This window comes from Aulostomus chinensis, chromosome 24 (genome assembly GCF_037954235.1).
Source record: "Aulostomus chinensis isolate RoL2024-O1b breed Wild chromosome 24, RoL_Achi_v1.0, whole genome shotgun sequence".
Lineage (NCBI taxonomy): Eukaryota > Metazoa > Chordata > Actinopteri > Syngnathiformes > Aulostomidae > Aulostomus > Aulostomus chinensis.
Window position 1 is genome coordinate 6,734,594 of NC_141343.1, and position 13,178 is coordinate 6,747,771.

A 13,178-nucleotide genomic window follows, 5' to 3' on the forward strand; every position below is an offset into this window, starting at 1 on the left:
ACCGAGAGCGTAAGTAGCCGCTACCACGAGGCCCTGCAGTGCTGCCTGAACACCGCAGGTAGCAGATGCTGATGCCACCAGGCTGGCGGGTCACTATATAGACGTCGGCGGCCATGGTGGCGCCTCTATTTTCTGTTTTAGTGTCTATTTACAGCGTTTCACCCCATCTGCACTTCCAGCATGGAAGAGTGCTGCAGTGCTGCGGCACAGCTGGCAGCCGGCCGTTACTTAGGGCTCCTCCTGCTGGTGCAGATAAGGGCTGTGCTGTAATTCCTGTTGTAAATAAATAAAGAGGTGTGTGAGCCTGTATGTGTGTGTGTGTGTGTGTGTGTGTGTGTGTGTGTGTGGGATGAGGTCAGCGAAAACTCTATCATCCCTACAGCGACTGGAAAATATAAAATGAATAAAGACCGAAAGAAAGGTGGGTAAAATGTGAAAGCGTTGCAAATATTATTCAGAAAAACAATACGCTCGCTGACTTTTGTCAGATTTATTCAAATTAGTCATACAGAGACTGTCCTCGTCTTCATTTTTTTACAGTAGCGTCGTAGCACAGTGGGATTTACTCTGGTAGCACAAACATTGGTGAGAGTGTACATGTTGTCTTCTTCCCTCTGATTATTTCTATCATTATATAACTTGAGACTTACTGCTAATTCATCAGAATAAAAGAACATAAATCCCCGGTGGTGATTTTAAAATAGTTTCGACAACAACTCCCACGATCCCGTGCTACATCGTGTTTCCGCTGCAGGTCACTTACATGTTGTGTATCAAAAATAATCAAGAGAAAATAAGAAATGTTCCAATTAATTTTGGGTGTTGGAATAAGAATTGTCAGAAACTGTTCTTGACAAACTTATTTCATGCATCTATATGCATTATGAATAGTTAGTTCCAGCAACAACTGAGTACTGGAACTAAAGCAATAAATGTGTTGCTTGAACTTTGTTCTGGATTTTTATTCTAGGACTTCAGTAATCAGACTTTTGTGCTGTTGCAGAGGTTTGCTTAGATCCTGTTTTATTTTGAAATGGAGTTTTCCCGCATGTCCCGTTGTACTTCCTGCCATTTTATTCACCTGTGTTCAATCAGTTCATCACTTCTTGTTCATCTCTCATTAATTCTTCTGTATTTTAATTCTGTTTTACGCCTCAGTCTTTGCCACTGGAGCTTTGTCGGTTCCAGTGTTGGTCTTGGTAGTTTTTTGGGTTTTTTTTTTTTGGTAAGTTTTGAGTTACTGAAATGGATCAGGTTTATTTCCAGCCTGTTTCTACGCCACAAAACACAACAAAGCGTTGTTGTTTTTAATGACAGATCAGAGCGGTGCTCTGTCAAAGGTACTCATTGTTTTTATTAATAGATACGACATTAAGACAATAAATCCGGGTGACATAATGTTAACAAAGTCATACACAAGCAACAGTAAAACCGCGTCTCAATACCGCTTCCTTCTGTCCCCCTGCTGATATTGCAGTTCCTCTGGTACTACAGTACATAGTTTATCTCTACTCTTGCATACAGTGTGATCACGCAGAGACTGAGACGCTTCAATTTCATACAGAATCTATACATACAATCTCTATTGACAGTAGGGTAACAAAAAGTGCTGTAAATTCATGCTACAGTGCTGTGCTAAATCAAGACAAACTACAAGTTTCCCGCCTAAAGAAAACAACAACCAAACAAATTAAAGATTCAATTTCATCTGGCAAATTATGGCAATTCTTTCATGACAAAAACACAAAAATAAAAGAAGTGTATAATCAAAAGCGAAAGGACCTTTAAATTCAACCTTTTCACTGCAAATCAAAATGCCACCAATTAAAAGAGACGTATTTGAATAAGTTTAACATGTGATGCTACAGTTTGATGCGTATAATCGTAGTAAACCATAATCCCTTCACACACATTCAACAGTGACATTTACTGATGCATTCTACTGTATCTACTTTATACAGTCTCCAAAAAAAAAAAGGTCGTAAGTTCGAAAGGCGTGTCAAACATCAGTGGTATAAAAGTCGTCTCCAAACAAAGCCAGAAAACAAACAAACAAACAAACAAACATGCTTCATGATGCATGAGATCAAACCAAAGCCTCGACTCTACAGTGACATGAGAGAAAAGAAAATAAAGTGCCTATTTTTGTTCGAAATCGCTGTACATGAGTTGAGGTTGGGAGAGGCCGCGGGCATCCTCGGGGTCTCAGCGCAGCGAGCCGCCGGGCATACAGTCGCACAGAGCCCTCCTCTCAGCCCTCAGCACCAGCGTCTCCGTCTGGAACACAAAACAGGAAGTAGCAGCGTGGAAGCGACCAGCTAGCAATGCAGCACGTGCCCCTCTCAAGTTACCACGCAGGCGTCACATTTATCGTTAAAAGTCTGATATTTTTCGACGGATGCCACAACTGCGATGTGATTCACTTTATTTGAAAAAGCCATCGGCCATTTTTTAAAAATTGTTTTGATTGAAATAATGATTACTTAACTTTGCAGAGTACCATTTTCCATGCTGAGACATCTTTGCTACACCAATACTTTACTAAGAATAGTAGTTTGACACACAATTGGTCTCAGCAAGACTGCACTTCTTGCCATATTTTTCAGTAAAATTGAGATTAAATTCTCTAAATATACAAGTGTTTTTTTCTCTCCTTTTAAATACATCCGGGGGGTTAAAAAAAAAGGGGGGGGGGGAGGTCTTCTACTCTGAACATTATGGTAATTTTTCCACCCTCGTTAACGTGACAGTTATTACCTTTAGACACGGACAAAGGGAGTTCGACATTTACGAGTAGATTGTTTCACTAGAAAAACACGAATAAATGCAAATCTACGAGATGTTTTCAGCGAATGCTTCCCAACTCTTGCTCGCTGATGTTTTTTCACATCACGAGGGACGAAGGCTGGTCTTTAACTTCCTGGCGCTGAAGTGAGACGGCGCTCCGGAGCCTCCTTACCCTGGCGTCAAGGTTGAAAGCCGTCTTCTTTAGATCTTGCAGTGCCCTCTGCATGAACTCAAACGCATGACAGTCGACGCAAGGACGACCTGGAAATGTGAGGAAAGATTTCAGTCATCAGGGAGGTTTAGATGCAGGTTTACTTACTGATGTAAACGCTGATCCAGAAAATAAACCAGTTCTGGTGACGAGCCTGCTTAGACCGGGCGAGACTATCAGGATAAACGCTAAAACATGACCAGAGTCACAAATGTTTCATTTGTGTATGAAATTCATTTCTGGGGCAGATGTGTGTTTTCGTATCTGGGATGTTTTGAACGCCGTTGCCTCACAACGAGAGGGTTCTGGGTTCAAATCCACCGGCCAGCCAGGGTCTTTCTGCGCGTCTTCTCCCAGTGTCAGCGCGGGTTGTCTCTACGAGCTCCGGCTTCCTCCCACACACCAAAAACCTGCTCATTAGGTTAACTGGAGACTAAATTGCCCATCGGTGTACCCCACATCTTGCCCGCTGACAGAGGTTGGCGACAGATGAGGCCCAGAGCAGAACCAGATGTGGCTGCTAATCTCAATTTTAGAACCCATTTATGTTTAACTCAGGAGGTTTATGTCATCATAGTGATCTGAATGCTAAATGGAAGCAAAGATAAATTTATGTACAATTTCCCAATATTAAACTTTTGCGAACGTGTAACAAACTTAAACATATTGTCATTCAGGAAATGATTCATAAATAATAATTCAAAGAGGGGCAAAAAACGACTCTCAGAGCATCTTTGCAGGCCCAGTCGGGTTGTGATGCACTTTTCAGTGAGAGGACCAGCTATTATCGCACACAAGCTGATCTTCAGCCTGCAAGCATTTAATAATCATCACCATCAAGCGGAGGAATCCATGAAATAGCTGTGAGAGGCACCTACTCTCGGCTGGGATGACCGTCCCCGTCTCCTGGTCCGCATCAGCAGCGCCGAGACACAGAAGCTGGGCCGCCACAAGGAGCATCGCTGCCTGCGTGAGTCCCCCGGATGCCATGACGATGATCGGAATGAATACCTGGGATGCTTTCGGTGTGTTTGGACACGGGTGAAGCGACGGAGACGACCCTGCAGGGGCCGTCAGGCGATAAACCACAAAAACAAAAGAGGCTTTGTTAGGGAATCAATCGTTTTCAAGCGGTCAGATCAGCGTACGGATCAGAGCACATAACACAACGACTCATTTAACAGATTATATCGCAACCTACCGTCAATCGATCGACGATATTTGTCGAAACACCAGATTAGCGCAAAATGCCCTCCCGGAGACTGTTTTATGTAGATTAAAGCGTGTGCGCATGCGTAGACGTCGTCTCGCGCAGGAAAGGCAGAATCAGGTGCTTGAGGTGAAAACTTCCCACCGCACAATTCAAAAATAAAGTGGATTGGACGCCTTCATCTTTATAAATTCTTGGAGATTCAAAATGAAAATAAATATTTTAATCATATCTGATAGATCAGCCACCTGGGCGGTTTCAATTCAAATTGGCACTGATAGTCTAAATACGCAGTAGATATTTATAAGACGTGACATTTGAAGACACCAAATGCTGAATTCCTATAAAATAAAACTACAGTGATAACAAACAAAACCGAAGTACAGGAGGAGAGATGCATGATTAAATTATTATTATTATTATTGAATAATTGCAGGTATCAAACGTATGAAATCACACATTAAAACAATAACAAGAGATGGTTTAGGATTAACAGATGAAATTATGTACAATAGACAGGAATGTAGAAATAGAACAAGTTTACTTCACAATTCAAATACATTCACCTCATATACTGCATGTCCTCATTTCCTAATCGTTTTTTTTCTACATAGTTGGTAACAATAACACAGGCTGGAAATACTTTATTAATTCGTTGCATTTTTTTTTGCTTCAATTTGACTAAAATATTACATGTATGCACTTAAACTGATTCGAAAATGAATGAGAAGTGAGGTGATAGGGTATATATGCTTTATAATCATTAAAAAGGACACATAAATGTGTACACACTTTATAGAGTTTGCTTGCTGACGAATGAACTTGTGTGGTTATGGAAATTCAGGCATATTTGAACTATTTGATTAAATAATACGTAATTTGCATATAAATGTAGGTTATTTGTTTACAGTAATTTCCCGCCTAAACAAATAATGCTTTGTAATGAACCATGTTGAGCTGCAGGGGAAATGAAGGTGTTAAATAAACTAAGAAATGCTCCCCAGTCAGTTATACTCTATCATGATGAGGTTGATAAATTTAAAAGAACGCTGATTGTCCCATGTCCCGGTGGTGATGTCCTCCACCGTGCAGTGGGCGGGGTCCTGGCTGCTGTTTTCTTAGGTAGCCCATCAAAATGCCCGAACTCAAAACACTTCTTTTTCCAAGATGGCGTCGATGAAGGACAGCGATACCGGCCTGTGGCTTCACAACAAACTAGGATCTACAGACGAGCTCTGGACGCCCCCGAGCATCGCTTCCCTCCTCACCGTGTCAGTAATTGACAATATTCGGCTCTGCTTTTCGAGTTTATCGCCACCGGTGAAGCTGAAACTCCTCCTCGGGATGCTGCATCTCCCCAGGCGGACTGTTGACGAGGTGGGTTACCGTGCGTTAGCTGGCCGCTAACCTCGCAGCCTTCCACCGGGAGATAACCCTTCACTGCCTGGGGGTGGGGAGAAAAAAGTTCAACCCTCGAATGCTAGCAACTCTTAACGTCTCTGCCACGACGAGTGTTTGATTTCACCTGCGTAATACCTCCTTACACCAGCAAGCTAACATAACGGTGCTAAAGCTAACACTAGCTTGCTACCTCACTGCACTTATAACTATAAGGTCGTTAGCTATGTAATAAAGCCGCTGGCTGGTGTCATCTGTTGTTATCACCCCACTTTGAAGCGATTAAACGATTCTGCGGATACGATGGTTAGCTATACGATATATATATATTTTTACGATGAAGTAATTCCGTTTTTTCCCCCCCTCGGTGGGTCGCAGCTACGGCGGGTCACATTAGCCCAGCGCGGCTCATTCAGACATTATGGTGGGATGGGCGCGAGCTGGGCTAGCAGGAGTAGGAGGGCGGTACCAGCTCGGAGCCGACATATCGCTGTCCACAAGCTCCAAACGTAGGCACCAGCGACCAACCACGGCTCCTGAAGTATCTGGACCCTGTTCGTTATCAGCCGTGTCGTGGCTAAAGTCCAGAATACAGCGTGCAACTGTAATTCCACATGGGTATTTGTTTTATGCAATCTAGCAAATATGCACAGTGTTGACATGAAAAAGCTCCTGTTACTCTTGGATGACGATAATCTCGTGTTGATTGCTGAGAAACTCCCAGTCAAATATTAGGAGCAAGCAAGAATTATAGTTGGGTGATAGATTGGATGCTATTAGATCTTTAAATTGTTATTTTCTTTTAATTAGGGCAGCGGGATTTTTTTTTGGGGGGGGGGGGACTCATTGCATTTTCTTTGGCTGATATTGTGATATAATTAACTATATTTGTAGCAATACTCCTTTCTTACTTCATTTTTATTGAAAACCACATGAATCTGCAGCAAGCACATATATATATATATATATATATATATATATATATATATATATATATATATATATATATATATATTCCGAAGTGTTAAACTTACAATTTAACGTAGAAAGAGCACAAATACATGGTGGTAAGGGTAATTTGAAACGCAAGAGAACATCTACAGATATGGTGACTTCTCTTGCGATTAGCAGTTAATTTTGCTGCTAACATTTTAGAACCATAATGATCCATGTGGAGCAAAAGAGAGTCCTTATAAATTGTCGTGTGTGCTGTTTTGTCAAGTCTGGGTCATCATTGTGAATAGTACTTGGTGGAATGAGGTAAATACACTAGATTGGAGTGAGAAAAACCTGAGCGCAAGTGCTGATTCTCGGAGTTTCTTTCTATCACAGCGGACACATTTGCAGGTGGATTTTTCTGTTTAAAGAAACAGTTTTAATGCTCACAGTGCTTTTACTAACGCCGCTGTCCTCCTTGGCACAGAATCAGCACCATCAACATTACCAGTGACCTCCTACTGGCAAAAGATGAGGAACTGGTCTCTGTGCTGGTCTTATTAGATCTTAGTGCAGCTTTTGATACCATTGACCACCATATCCTTCTACAGAGACTGGAACATGTCATTGGCATTAAAGGAACTGCACTAAACTGGTTCAGGTCATATTTACTAGGTCGATCTCAGTTTGGACTCACTAATGATGATCCCTCTGAAACCACTACAGTCAGTTATGGTGTTCCACACGGGTCTGTGCTTGGACCAATCCTCTTCACCCTATACCTGCTTCCTCAAGGGCACATTATAAGGAAACACTCCATTAATTATCACTGTTGTGCAGACATGCAAAGCAAAAGACCGTCCCCACTGATCCTGGATCTGCTCGACGTTCCTGCCTGTTAAAAGGAAGGTTTTCATCACCGCTGTTGCAGGATGTGCTTGCTGGTGGAGAATTGTTGGGTGTAGATTCATTGGAGGAGTGTGGTGCTGGACCTGCTCTACTTGTTAAGTGTCTTGAGAGAACTTTTGTTGTGTTTTGGCGCGACACAAATAAAACTGACTTGACTCCCTCTCTCCAGATGAAGGAGGCCTTGTCTGAGATCATCCAGCTGGCCACAGTGGATTCAGAACCCTGGGTTCTGATGGTTGCAGACATCCTGAAGTCCTTCCCAGAGACAGGCTCACTCAATCTGGACCTGGAGGAGCAGAATCCAAACGTGCAGGACATCCTTGGAGAGCTCAGGGAGAAAGGTAGGGAATATTTGACTTTTTATTCTGCCACAACTTCGAAAGCTGGAGGTATGGCTGTGCGTGTGTGTGTGTGTGTGTGTGTGTGTGTGTGAGGGTCCAACACACTTTTTCTCCTGTCGCTCCACAGTGAGCGAGTGTGAGGCGTCCGCCATGCTCCCTCTGGAGTGCCAGTACCTGAACAAGAGTGCGTTAACCACTCTGGTTGGACCTCTTACACCCCCCGTTAAACACTTCCAGCTGAAGAGAAAACCCAAGAGTGCCACGCTCAGAGCAGAGCTGCTACAGAAGTGTGAGTTCCACATGGTCTGGGTCAGGACTGAGACTTCTCTCACTCTGGCCTCCCTCATTATTCGGGGAATATTGTTGTCCCAGCACTTTTTCCCCCTTATGTTTAGTTCACAACATGTACCTTAAAGCACATAAATAGGAGGAAGGTGACAACACACATTGAGCTGAGTGTCAATACGCTTCATGTTGGGTTGGTTTTTCTTCCAAAGATGTATTTAGGGCCTAAGACCCTATTGTTTTGTTTGTATTTGCATTTTTTGTTTCTTTGTTTATACGCTGGTTGTCCCGGAGTGCAGGTTGTTGTTGTTTTTGTCCTTCTCGCGCACAAATGCCAACTGCTGTTGTGCATCTCATGTTTTTAATAGAATTGTGCTTCTTTTCTGTTTTCAGCCACAGAGACGGCGCAGCAGCTGAAGAAGACAGCCGGAGTGCCTTTTCATGCCAAAGGGAGGGGCCTGGTCAAAAAGATTGACACTACCAGTGAGTGGGAAGAAATGCAGCTGATGCCATGTTTTAGATATGTGCATCTGTCGATGGTTTTAGAATTCTGACCGTCTTTTAAGTAGTTTGTGTTTTCTTTTATTAAATTTTACATTGCATATATTTATCATGTGGGGAAGCACGGTGGTGCAGTGGTCAGCACTGTCGCCTCACAGCAAGAAGGTTCTGACTTCCAGTCCCGGCTCCAGCACAGGATCTTTCTGTGTGGAGTCTCCATGTTCTCCCTGTTCCTGGGTGAAACGCTTCTATTTCACAACTTTATCTTCGTCTTTTTATGAGTCGTATGTTGAAAATGTCAATATTACAAGGTGCCGTTATTAAGCTGTTTCATTCACTTAAATTAGGTTAGAAGCCCGTTAACCTCTTTGCCTCTCGAGGGTGACATCAGCCAAGTTAGCTGATGTAACGTCAGCCAAGGGTAAAAGCTACGTCAGACGCACACTGTTGTCACCACGCGAACGCCGAGCCTTTCCTGTGCACGATTTCACGAGTTCCATTTTAAGGCAGCATATCAAAAGATGGTCTTGTCTTATCTCATCCCAGCGCCTCTCAAGGGGATTCCCAAGGCCCCGTTTCGCAGCCCCACTGCCCCCAGTATGTTCAGCCCTCCCAGTAACCGCACGCCTATTGCCCCAGCACGGACGCCCTTGCGCAAGGAGAGGGGGGTCAAGGTGAGATCAGATTAACTCAACTCAGCCTAATCTTTCGTTTTGTGTCACTTCCTACATGCATTATTACACCTTTTGTGTTTTTTCTCGTGGGTTTTGTTTTCAGCTGTTAGATATTTCTGAGTTGGACATGGTCGGAGCTGGAAGAGAGGCTAAGAGGAGAAGAAAGACTTTGGGTAAGTATATTTCCAAAAAAACTTCATTGTAAAGAGAAGACCTGAAGCTATTTGTCAGGAAACCTGGGGGGGGGGGGGGGGGGGGGGGGTTGACCCTTGACCTTCTGACATCCAGAGGTGTAGAGGTTTCCCTCATTCTCACAGGATGGTTAAGTCAATTCCACCTCGTCTTCTTTTGTAGAAACAGAGGCTGGAGAGAAAGCAGCCAAAGAGGAAGCAGTGGTGGAGAACACCACGCCGGACTACGCTGCCGGCCTCGTCTCTGCTCAGGTACTCACTCCGACTTCCATCTTTGCATGTTTCAGAACTTCTTGTTCTTCACGAGTGTTGTGTTCCAGAAACTTGGGGCGTTGAACGAGAACCCTCTGCCGTCAACCAGCTACCTACCAGCCACGCCCAGCATGGTTCCCTCCTCCTCCTACATTCCCAGCTCCGAGGCTCAGCCAGGTTAGAGACACGACTACAGGCTCAAAGCGACTCTGAAAGACCCATTAATGTTCACCAATGTCTTTCTTCCTCCCCAGCAAACGCTGGCGGGTCGGGACGGGACACGCTGCAGGCAGTGCGCCAACCAGAAGAGTCTGCAACAGCAGGCACCGGCGCGACCGCCACCTTACCAGGCCAGTACAAACAGAGGACGCCCATGTACAACGCAGGCACCACAGCCAACCCCGCCACCCCCACCTCCCCCAGCACGCCAGCCTCCACCCCCGCCAGCAACGGACCGCCTGCAGCTGCAACTGCCAGCCAGCCAGAGACCCCCACCCAACCTCCCAGCACACCTCAGACCCCCACACCAACACCCACGCCGCCACAGCCCCAGCCCAAAAAGAATCTCTCACTTACAGTAAGACAGAGTTTTTGTGTGTTATTTCCTTGTTTATTGTATCTGTGTGTGTGTGTGTGTGGGGTGGGGGGGGTTCTTAGCCACGTAAACATGAATATTTGGAATGCTCTTGTCCCCCGTCAGAGAGACCAGATGTACGCTGCCCAGGAGATGTTCAAGACAGCCAACAAGGTCACCAGACCAGAGAAGGCCCTCATCCTGGGCTTCATGGCCGGATCCAGAGGTAGGAATGTGCTCAGAGGGTCACCAGAGGTCCAGAGAGACCAGTGATGTCAGAGGGACATCGTTGTTTCTCATGCTAGAAATGGATTTGTAGCGCTTATTAAAACAAACAGCAGAGCTGACTTTTAAATCAATAGAAATATGGCGGTGCTGGTCCGCTCCAACCACATGTGTGTGTGTGGGGGGGGGTCAGAAGTCTCTGGGGTCCTGAGCTAAGTTTTTGGAGTTTGCTCTCAGTGCCCGAATGAAAATGTTTCAATTGCTCCCATCACGACTCCGTCACACTGCTGTACCTCATAGACTCACATCACTTAGAGGAGGAAGTGCAGGTAGAATTCTTAAAATATTGTAAAATTGTCATCATCATAATCCATCCATCCATTTTCTTCCGCTTATCCTGTTAAGGGTCATGGGGGGTGGAGAGAGGTGGGGTTCACCCTGGACAGGTCACCAGTCCATCACAGGACCAACACATAGAGACAGACAACCATTCACACTCACAGTCACACCTACAGTCAATTTAGAGTATCAATCAGCCTCGTCCCCTCTTGATGTCTTTGGACTGTGGGAGGAAGCTGGAGTACCAGAGAGAACCCACACAGGAACAGGGAGAACATGGAGACTCCACACAGAAAGTCGGGGCTTGAACCCAGAACCTTCTTGCTGTGAGGTGACAGTGCTAACCACTGCACCACCGTGCAACCCATGATGATAATGATAATAATAATAATAATAATAATAATAATAATAGTAAATGCCTGGGTTGTCTTCTACAGTGAAGGTGCTGAAAAATTCCAAATTTGTCACGCTACTTTTAATCATGAAACTAAACTGAAAGGGGAGCGCATCTTCACACAAATAATAAAAGAAAAACTATGCACATTTCTTTGCTTTTTTATGAAATCATCTCCATGAATGATGTCGTCTCTGTTTGTGATTTGAATATTGGTTTGTGTAAACTTAATCTGGACGAGAAACCGGCCAAACACGCTGAATGCTGCCTTCAGTTCTGTTTTACAATGCAAATCAATGTTTAGATTTAGAACAAATACAAATCAGTTCAGTAGAACCAGCATAACTCGTGTGCGTCCTCCCGTCTGCCCTCCAGAAAACCCGTGCCCGGAGCAGGGGGACATAATCCAGATCAAACTGAGCGAACACACAGAGGTTTTACCCAAAGCGGACGGCACTGGCAGCACCACCATGCTGGTTGACACAGTCTTCGAAATGAACTACTCCACAGGACAGTGGACGCGCCTCAAGAAATACAAACCCATCACCAACACCTCCTGAGGCGCCTCGGGATGAGACCGCTTTCAGAAAGAAACGTCTTCACTTCCAACACATTTGCATTCACATTTGGGCCAAATCGAGCACTGGGAGGGTGAGACTGTCAAGGAGAGAAAGGTCCTCCCTTCTCCTGCACTGCCGTGATGCAGGACCCATCAAAGACTATTTGTTTTTGTTGTTTTGGGTTTTTTTTCCCCCCTGCACCCTTTTTATTATTTCTGTTTTTAATTCACGTGATTCCTGGATGATGCTGTGCTCAAACGGGGTTAATGAATTATCATAACATTTGTACTCTTGGCGTACAAGCATGTGTCCAGTAAGAAGACAAGACGAGCCGTCTGTATTTTTCTGTATGAATGTGACAGTTGACTCTTCTACCTTTTCAGAGCAGAAACGTAGTGCGACAAAACGAGGAGGCGACGGGGGGAGGGGACAAAATAGTGGGCTGTTCTCAATGCTGTTGAGTTCTGTTCGGAGCCTTCTGGTAGACGTTCAATAATTTTTCATCCCTTTTCAAAAGAAGGACAGAAAATAAAGAGACAACAGACTGTTGATGTGTTGGTAGACTCATTTCAGCTTTGAGTAGGGACTTGGGGTTTGGTTTTTGTTGTTTTTTTTTGAAAAATATTTTTGCAAATAATCACAAATTAGAAACAAGGCATTGCAGTTTTGTGTGTTCAGTTCCACTTCGAGTCCCAGTGGCACGTTTATGCCAAATTTGAAGGACTTCAGCAAAGGCCTACCGAGAGTTTAGATGAGGTGACAGTGACCTTTGACCACCACAATCTATTCAATTCATCCTTGAATCCCAGTGGAAATTTGTGCCTTTTTTTTCTTTTCTTTTTTTAAATTCCCTAATGGCATTCCTGGTAGATGGCGCTGATGAGAATGGGACATATTTCTGTACATATGAAGCGAGAGTCACCTTGACCTTTGACCTTTCCAATATTTGCAGTTCATCCTTGTGTGGATGTCTGAATCAAATTTGAAGAAATTTCCTCATTCAACACCTTTTGAAAAGTGTTTTTTTTTTTTTCCCTTCCCCTCCAAACCTGTTGGGAAAACAAACTTCTTTTTATGCAAAGAAAAAAAATCAGAGCTTCCTGTTGTCAGGTCTCTCCAGGTCGTGAGCCAGAGCGAGTGTACTTAAAAGGCAAAATACTTGGCTGCTAGTGCAGATCTGATGGATAACCTGGCGAATGTGCGCTCGGGTAAAGGAGCAAAGGTCACCTGACCGTGGCTGCCATTAACCCGAGTTAGTCTGATTGAGGCCGGATCACATTGGCAACGCAAATCGCTCCAGAGTTTGTCTGCCACTAGATCAAGGGTCAAGTTTTATTAGTGTGCAGGTGCGAGGAAAAAAAAGGGAGAACTAGAGTTCAAAACTGCATGAG

The 13,178-nt window shown here is 44.3% G+C and overlaps 2 protein-coding genes across 3 annotated transcripts; one reads left to right on the forward strand and one right to left on the reverse strand.

Annotated features, from left to right (window-relative positions):
- Positions 1 to 933: 933 nt before the first annotated feature.
- nicol1 (NELL2 interacting cell ontogeny regulator 1) lies at positions 934 to 4,346 on the reverse strand. Of its 2 annotated transcripts, none has more exons than XM_086196901.1 (4): positions 4,200 to 4,291; positions 3,877 to 4,017; positions 2,960 to 3,048; positions 934 to 2,277 (listed from the first exon to the last, which is right to left on the reverse strand). In XM_086196901.1, the coding sequence occupies exons 2-4, from the start codon at positions 3,986 to 3,988 to the stop codon at positions 2,206 to 2,208; spliced, it is 273 nt and encodes a 90-aa protein (XP_086053027.1). In that variant the 5' UTR covers positions 3,989 to 4,017; positions 4,200 to 4,291; the 3' UTR covers positions 934 to 2,205. The 2 variants fall into 2 exon arrangements, with proteins under 2 accessions (XP_086053027.1, XP_086053026.1); XM_086196900.1 differs by having other exon boundaries at positions 939 to 2,277; positions 3,877 to 4,059; positions 4,200 to 4,346.
- Positions 4,347 to 5,313: 967 nt separating this feature from the next.
- Positions 5,314 to 13,103, forward strand: nelfa (negative elongation factor complex member A). Its single transcript, XM_086196897.1, has 11 exons — positions 5,314 to 5,585; positions 7,621 to 7,792; positions 7,920 to 8,081; positions 8,471 to 8,560; positions 9,125 to 9,252; positions 9,356 to 9,425; positions 9,607 to 9,695; positions 9,764 to 9,872; positions 9,950 to 10,272; positions 10,396 to 10,495; positions 11,603 to 13,103. The coding sequence occupies exons 1-11, from the start codon at positions 5,376 to 5,378 to the stop codon at positions 11,785 to 11,787; spliced, it is 1,638 nt and encodes a 545-aa protein (XP_086053023.1). The 5' UTR covers positions 5,314 to 5,375; the 3' UTR covers positions 11,788 to 13,103.
- The last annotated feature ends 75 nt before the right edge of the window (positions 13,104 to 13,178 follow it).

Excerpts from the sequence above, each read along its gene's own strand:
- nicol1 (XM_086196901.1), bottom strand. The coding sequence starts at position 3,988 with ATGGCATCCGGGGGACTCACGCAGGCAGCGATGCTCCTTGTGGCGGCC. Across the intron at positions 3,049-3,876 it reads GACGGTCATCCCAGCCGAGA|GTCGTCCTTGCGTCGACTGT; the intron begins GTAGGTGCCTCT and ends TCACATTTCCAG. Across the intron at positions 2,278-2,959 it reads CTTTCAACCTTGACGCCAGG|ACGGAGACGCTGGTGCTGAG; the intron begins GTAAGGAGGCTC and ends TTTGTGTTCCAG.
- nelfa (XM_086196897.1), top strand. The coding sequence starts at position 5,376 with ATGGCGTCGATGAAGGACAGCGATACCGGCCTGTGGCTTCACAACAAA. Across the intron at positions 9,696-9,763 it reads CCGGCCTCGTCTCTGCTCAG|AAACTTGGGGCGTTGAACGA; the intron begins GTACTCACTCCG and ends GTTGTGTTCCAG. Across the intron at positions 10,273-10,395 it reads AAAAGAATCTCTCACTTACA|AGAGACCAGATGTACGCTGC; the intron begins GTAAGACAGAGT and ends GTCCCCCGTCAG.